Source organism: Triticum urartu, chromosome 6A (genome assembly GCF_056163025.1).
Source record: "Triticum urartu cultivar PI428250 chromosome 6A, HENAU_Tu73, whole genome shotgun sequence".
In the NCBI taxonomy this organism is placed as follows: domain Eukaryota; kingdom Viridiplantae; phylum Streptophyta; class Magnoliopsida; order Poales; family Poaceae; genus Triticum; species Triticum urartu.
The window spans coordinates 466,172,249-466,180,500 of NC_141878.1; the positions used below are offsets into that span (position 1 = coordinate 466,172,249).

Below are 8,252 nucleotides of genomic sequence, written 5' to 3' on the forward strand. Positions count from 1 at the left end.
AAGTACCAACGGGCGTTCGACTACGAGGAATTGCACTGTACATATATATACAACCTCCACCTCAAAATGTAAGACGTTTTTAGGGTAGTACATAAATTTAACTGCTCACTTCCCTTATCATTTCCTGTTAATTTTTCTAAAGCACTGCATCGTAGAATAATTGTTCTACGGCATTTTCACTAATATAGAAGGTATAATACAAATGGGAGAAGAGCAAAGAGAAGAAAGGAGAAAACTCTAAGGGCATCTCCAAGAAAGACCTGTAAAACACCGGTATATGTTTGGTTGGATATATTTGTTCATTTTTGTAATTCAATGATGACCTGTATCAGTCCATGAAGCTGTCCGTGCATCTAAATTCCAATATTGTGTAGATAAAAGTTGGGAGATTTGCCCGAGTCCGAACATGCAATTGACCAATCATGGCCCCTCTTTTTTATCTCTCCCCCCATGCACGCCCCCCTCCCCCCCTCTTTTCTCTCTCCTCCCATCCCACAAGTATTCCACCACATGCATGGTGCCCACCTACTTTTCCCCCTCAAAACCGAATACTTCGCAATTAGCGTTGGTTTGCTCTCTCATATTATGTCCGCGGACCATGTTTGGACATAAAAACAGACATATACCGAAGAAATTTACAGGTCGGCGTTGAAGATGCCCTTACTAGGCTAACTAATAAAGAAAGAATAAAAGATTAGCCAATTCCAGTTTTGGGCAACATAATGAAACCGAATTAGAACTATGTGTGTACCCAAGCATGAAAGCAATAATATCACGCTTCTTCCTAATTCTGTGATTAAGCAGGCTTAGATCTTCCTTGGAGTATTTCCATGCTTGAAGTTATATATGGAGTTGCATTTCTCTAGATTTTACCTTTTCTTCGTAACCAAATCTTCCAGCATGGAAGGATAGTGATTTCCATGGCAATGGAGCTGGGCAGCCTCTTCAGAGCAAAGACTGATTTCTTCATTGACTCGTGTTATACTTCATGTCAATATGCACAGTCATACTTTGTACTGAACAAAGTGATATGACTTACTAGTCTATAGTTAATCTTATTTAAATCAACTCTTCTAGATGAAAAAAAGTACATGAATTAGTGCCCTGTAAGCACCGGTGGAGCTACGTGTAGGCAAAAGCATGCCGTGGCCCGCCCTCCTCAAAAGCAAAAAAGGAAATTAGCTATGCCCACTTCACTCCGTGAGGCGTCAGCAGCCTGTATGCGTGACTTTTCCTCAGCTTGCGTTAATATGGACGAGAGACCTGCTGTTTGAAGCCTTAGGCTGCCCATAGTGGGAGTAAGTTCAGCAGTAACATAAGGTCCAACTCAGCAAATTTGTTTACATGGCAATGATTTAATGAGGACAGAAATGGTTTAAGTAACATAGGTAGTTACTCATACTATGAGTAACATCATACATACCAAGACAAGATGAGTCTACAAGATAATAAATAAAGTGTTGTATAACACTACACATATGTTACTCCCCACTATAGAGGCTATAACATAAACTAGTAACATATGCATGTTACTAGTCTAAGTTACTCCCCACTATGAGTAGTTAATTGCCAGCCTATTGCATTCCAGTCCACGAGGCGCGAGCAGACCAGACCAACACTTCACCATCACACATGTATTGTGCACAAAATACTTCCTTTTCTTGTACTGAAAAAATCATTTCTTTCACCTGATTGCTCTTAGTGGCATCATATGCAATTCTCAATACAAGTTTTCTATAGATATTTGAAATTTGTAGTTAGTGATTTGGTAGCACGGATTATTCAGTTTTACGAAGTTTGTAAATTGTAATTTCAATACATTAGTGTATACTACATAACTAACCATGGGTAAGGCCAGTCAACGAAGAATTAGTTTGGTTTTCAAAAGGAATGAGATGGTTCAGAATTGCAACGGTTTTAAGAATTACTGGCCATGGGTTAATTGCTAGTACCATTGAAGGTAGTATGATTTGACGCTTGAAAAATATCGTGTTCTCCTTTAGATTAGCCCGCCATGCTATTTCATTCTAGCTCCACCACTGCTTGTAAGTTCATGATAGAAGATAAGGGTGTGAACTACCTAGTGTAAGTTTGCAAAAAGATCTAAGTTCAGGACAGTGAAAAAGGGTTTGGAGTATGTATTGTAAGGTTCACAGAAAGAACTTGAACTCTTGATCAAAATACTTGCATGCACAAACCATGTAAATTCACGGATGTATTGTTGGTCTATATCATATCTGTGGTATGTATATGTATGTGTGAATCCCTGGCTGGTAATCGAGAAATAGTTTGTCGCATGGACATAGAGCTCTCTACCAGTAGACACTTATGACATGCCACGCGGGGGGGGGGGGGGGGGGGGCTCGTGGATTCAGACTGTCAGATTACGGCAAGATTTTGACACTTGTGTATGTGTTTAGGCTTAATTATTGCATGCGTGCAGCTTTGGCGCATATTTTGGCGGAGATCGCATGCCCCACACACCCCACCTTCCATGCTTTTATCTTTTGACTTCTAAATTTGAATCTATTATATCTTTTGAGCCGAAAGTCTAATTTTTATTTCGTTTGCATATTCATGTTCCTTGTGACGGGGCTTTGAAACAAGAGCTCTCTTGAATATGTTTTGACAAGTTTATAAAACTTCACCCAGTTTCAACTACTAAAACTTGATAGATCGAATGATAAATTCACCAGTTTTGAAAACTTAAACTTCAACTCTAAACCCTAACCCCCAACCCATAAACCATAAAACCTAATCCCTAACCCTAAACCCTAAGCCCTAAGTGCTAAACCCTAAAAGAAAATGAAACTTGGTACAAACTTAATACTACAACATTCAAGTTTAATATTTGAAACTTAGTAAAAAAAAAATGGCAAACTGTATTCAAGAGTGGTCTTGTTCGAAAATTCTCATCACAACAAACACAAATATGCAAACTCAACTTAATTTGGACTTTTAGTTCAAATTTGGAAATGAAATGAAATAGTATGGGAGGTGATGTGGGTGAAGCATGCTACTCTGCCAAAAGCATGCATGCATGGACTCCCCCTCCCCCCAACACACACACACACACAGAGAGAGAGAGAGAGACAGAGAGAGAGAGAGAGAGAGAGAGAGAGTAATCAAGGGCTTAATCCATGCTGGGAGAGCAAATGTGTGGTTGCATGCATGCTGCACCCGCCTGTGTGTGCCCCTACAAATTTCTCTATTTTCTAAAGGATGTGCTAAATTGTGCGCTCTCTATTGACACCATTGGCCAGATTCAACCCTGAAACCTACAATGTTAATGTTATACTATTAGGTAAGACACACATTGATGAACTAATTTTGGTTCAAACATAAATCGTGGAATACATGGGCGCCTTATACTTCTGAATGGAAGGACAATCACCAATAAACCACAGACGGTGAGTAAAAATATATGGCAATGAATGTTGACTTTGATTCTTGTTCAAATTCTAAAAGGAGACCACAGATGGTGGCTTTATATGGACTTTGATAGGTGTTCAAATTCTAAAAGAGGACCTCTACTGGCTTATGAAAAACATATGTGTAGGTCCATCATTTAATGATTCATTGGAGCTTAAGAAAATGATAGTAGACATTGTCAAGTGACAACATATTCGAGTGGTAGAGTGATAGATATGCTTGCTTGGCATGCCACATGCATTTCCTCATACATCAAATTTTTGTGTCACATATACAGACAATTAACGTACTATATAAAATGACTATATTCTTACAACTGTGGAAGCCGCTAAGTAAGATGCCGGAGGCCTCAACACTTGTGGCGATGTGTAACAAGCTTCGTCGTCATGCAAAGGCTCTCAGGGAGGAGAGCAATCATCATGGAGAATGATCAATTGAGCTATGTTGTATGTTTGTCGTGTGTGTCAGCTATTGGGCCTTTGACCCGGATGGGTCTGTGTCGAACCTTATTTATGTTTTCATTGGTCTGATGAACCTGTGTTTTAAACGCTAAAAAGGGTTCAGTTCACTAAAGCCGGACAAGCACTTGTTTTCTAAAAACATATACACACGCGTGAGCCTACTCGATATATAAAACCGATGTGGATTGTGTACATCAATCAATTCATTGACAAACCGGTGCAGTGCAATTCCAATGTGTTTTGGATTTATGTCGTACCTAAGATCATTTTTTCATCTGCATTGTTGACTCAATGGTAGAGTAACCGGCTTTTAAATACGACAATTTGATATCTTTGTTTTGTTTTTGGCTTTTGCCAATTAGATCTTGTCGTGTGCTTTGCCTATATGCGCTTGTGTACCTGTGAAAATTCTGACTATATATGTGTGTTTTCACCAAGTAATTGTGTTGGCTACTGTTATTTATTTATTTATTAAATAGGGCTAGTGTTCATTTTGGCATATACAGCATGTATAGCAAAATCAAGCATGAACAGATATGAACCATGGACCAGCGCTCTTGTACTACTTTGATCTTAGAATATGATGTCAACATGAAGAACCCACTTACTGTCGTTTAGCAGCTCAATTATGAGATCTCAAGAGCATTTTGGTTGGAGAAACCGACGTAGCAAATAAGCAACTGACCGGTTTATCCATGTCACCTTTTGACAATTTCAGCTAACTGTGTTTTGCTTCGACGTTTTATGACTCATGTGTGAAATAGGAGTATATTACTACAAGCAGAGCAAATCCCATTCTTTTCCACAATAAATTGACTCGCATAGATATCTTCGTGCTGAATCTTGCTGATCTGATTTGTTGTCAAAAAGTAACATAGCGCATGGATCTTTCATCGATCACAGTATCCAACAGATAACAGATTGCCCACCAACTCTTCCCTCTTTTGCTCTTCTCAACGGCTAACTTCCCCAATTCATAATATACTACTCCTACATATAAACTACAGCCAAAAGACACCACTAAAGAAAAGGAAAATTGGATCCATATGGACGTCCGCGTCCATCTTAGTTTATCCACCGCCAAATATTTTTATGTCTACTGTTACAAAAGCTACAATGCATTAGTCTCCCGGTGATGTGCGATCCACTCGGCGCTTTTTATAGAAAAAAAAAGAAAAAAAAGGTACGTGGCGCCTGCTTGCTCTCATAGTAAAACGAGCAATAAGCCAAGCGAATCAACGAGCGGACTTTATGTGCGAAAATGACCGTACGTAGCTAGCTAGAACATAATATCGAATCTGACGTAACTGGCGAGTACTATCTAGGTAGCAGCTATAATATCGCAGTCCAGCGCCCAGTGATACCACTATTATGGCACACGCATATATACCAGATAGAGGACGATGCCCCGCCATGTATCCACATCCACTGCCGTACTCCGGATTAATTAGGTTTAGTAACTGGTATAGTACTGGAGCACGTACCAACCAGCTCACCGGTCATCATGTCTTAAGCCAATGCAAAATACTCACTAGGGATCGTGGTAGCTCCACAGGCTCTCCCCGGCCCCCGGCGGGTCGGGCCACTCGTCGGAGGCGGTGGGGCTCAGCCTCGGCGGGCTCATCATCATACCCGCCGCCATGTTGCGCAGCATCTGCGGCATCTCGAAGATCGCCTCCTCGTCCATGAAGTCCTCATTGCCCATCTGATGCTGCGGCGTGCGGTCATCGGCGGCGCCTCCGCTTGTTATTGTGCCGTGATGTCTCTGCTCCTCCGCTGTCGCGGCAGTCGAAGCACTGCCATCAGGCGTCTCGCCGCCGTGCGGCCTGTAAAGCTGGGCGGCCGCCGCGGCTGCGGCTGCGGCCGCACGTATGTCCTCCGGCGAGGCAGACGCGGGGACCGGGCGCGAGGCGGTGGCGCCGGGGAAATTGAGCACGGCGTCGGAGCCGCGCAGCGCGCGGGCGGCCACGTCATAGGCCGCGGCAGCCATCTCGGCCGTCGGGTAAGTTCCGAGCCATATGCGGCGCGCCTTGCGCGGCTCGCGGATCTCCGAGACCCACTTGCCGTTTCTGCACCGGATGCCGCGGTAGAAGGGGTGCTTCCCAGTGGACCGCGGCGACGGCTCCCCGGAGCTCGTCGCCGCCAACGCCGTCGTTGTCCCCACCGTCTCGCCTAGGTGAACCGGCGGGGAATGGGGCGAGGCAGGAGCACCCGGGGAAAGCTCGGTCGCCGGTTCAGCAGCAGCTTGCACTTGCAGCTGAGGAGTAGCAGCACCGGCAGCAGACGAGGAGGCTCCAGAAGGCTGCTCAGCCATGTACCATTAGGGCACGCCCCTCTATATATTCACACACACCTACACACACATGCCAGAGCTGCAGTGCGCCTATGAACCTAGCAAATCTATGGTGCGCGCAGGTGTATGCCGGGTGGGTAAGCCGTTAAGTACTCGTCGTCTCGAGGTGTGTGTGCGCGCGCGCTGTGGGCAGCAGTGGAGTACTGGCAGTCTGAAAGAGGAGAGCTAAGGTAGGTAGAGGTGTCAAGAAGCGCACGAGGAGAACTAGAAGCGTGAGATCCGGCATGAGGCCAGGAGGCTGGGAGGTATATATGGGTTGGTAAAGAAGCGGGGGAGAAGCGTGAGGTCCGCCATGGTGAAAAGCTGATCTCTCCATCGGAGAAGAGAGGAGAGGAGCGCGGCGCCGCGCGCATGCAGGTGCGGTGAGGAGGCAGCTAGCCAGACCGCGTTGTTTGAGCGGGAGAGTGTGTGTATGGCTTGCGATGAGCTGGCGCCTGAGGAGACTCCACCTAACTAATTAAGCACGCTGCCAGTATTAGTAGCAGCTGATCGGGATCGAGTTTACTACCCCCTTGCCGGTGCTCCCTGCTTCGTCTTACCTTCGCGGGGCCGAAACGAGCAGAGATGGCGACGTCGCTGTCCTAATTGATGGCCCGGCTTTTGTGGGGCTTAATTGGGAAATTAAGATCGGACCGCTCAGTGTGATTGCTGATAATTTCTCTAGGGGCTAGCGAAAGATACGGCCAGCGGGGCAGCTCTCCGTGACTGTGACTGACAGGTGGTGGCCTCCGGATGCCTGCCAGGTGGGGGCTTTTGGTTAGCTCGCTTTTCTTGTCTGCCTTTTTGGCCCTTTGGCCGCTAGCTCCTCGCAAACACGTCGTGTCCGCAGCTAAGCTACGTACTCCTGCTACGTTTCGGCACGGCATATATCGGCGCCCTGTGGGCTGTGGCCATTTCAGACCGGGAGTTGACGAATATCCTGCCGATTGTGTTGGACTAGACGGGGCGACACATGCATGCACCTGGGGTTGGTGCAGTGCGCACATAGTTTTTCTTTCTTTCTGTACAAATCGAGCTATATATTCTGTAAAGTGATAACTAAATCAGCAGTCCATCCATATTATATGCATCGAACTCTTTTTTTTAGGGCTATGCATCCAACTTTAGTTGAACCCTTTTTCGGTTGAATAAATATTTCGATCGGTGCTTGTACGGTTTCCCAAATTAGAAGTCAAATAAAATACTCTGTTCGCAAATAACAATGCTATAAAGCTACTATCATATGCAATCTATAAGCTAGAGATCCATGCTCTGTTCGCCTGCCGAAAGCAAGGGTGTATGTCAATGGGGAAGTGTACCATCCAATAGGCAGCATATGATGCTCATGTATGTGAGCCACTTCGATTTTACTGTTTTCAAAAACAATAATAGACAACATATGCACGTTTTGAAATAAAAATTGACCATGTCTTCGGTTTGAAATGAGATAGATACACGACCAGTCAGAACTCTCATGAGATGAGCGCTTTGGTCGGACGCCGAGTTTCTATAATTCCGCAAAAAAAGGACGCGGAGTTTCTATGCTCAAGCAGACATGTGCTCATTATCTGGCGGCCAGGCATGGCATCGTAATGTGCTGCACTAAAATTCATTGACAGTCCTTTGTGCATTCATAATAGAGGAAATTTACATATAGGTAGACAGTGACTCAGGTGCGTGGGCCAGGTTTGTGACGGAGGCGCTAGCGCTGTCGATGGTTAGAAGCCAATCTGTGGCTCATGAGGTCATGTCTTTGCCGATCCGTTGATCGGAAACATGCTTTTCGTTCACTACAGGTATGGGTTGTCTCCTACCTCGGGCGCCTGGATCTTTCCATTGGTGATAACGGTGACCTCGACGGTGCACCTCCTATACGAGCAAGATGGAGTTCTTCATGCAATCCATTAAGAGGTGCAAACTTGAGCTATTATTTTAGTGGTGCATTAGATTTTCTTTTCTTTTTTGCGAATAAGACTCTTCCATTACTTTACCAAGTCATTACAAGCATGCTTACATATAGCTTCAAT

The 8,252-nt window shown here is 44.7% G+C and overlaps 1 protein-coding gene across 1 annotated transcript; it reads right to left on the reverse strand.

Annotated features, from left to right (window-relative positions):
* Window positions 1-4,723: 4,723 nt before the first annotated feature.
* Window positions 4,724-7,296, reverse strand: LOC125514098 (ethylene-responsive transcription factor ERF027). Its single transcript, XM_048679354.2, has one exon. The coding sequence runs from the start codon at window positions 6,205-6,207 to the stop codon at window positions 5,425-5,427; it is 783 nt and encodes a 260-aa protein (XP_048535311.1). The 5' UTR covers window positions 6,208-7,296; the 3' UTR covers window positions 4,724-5,424.
* Window positions 7,297-8,252: the final 956 nt, after the last annotated feature.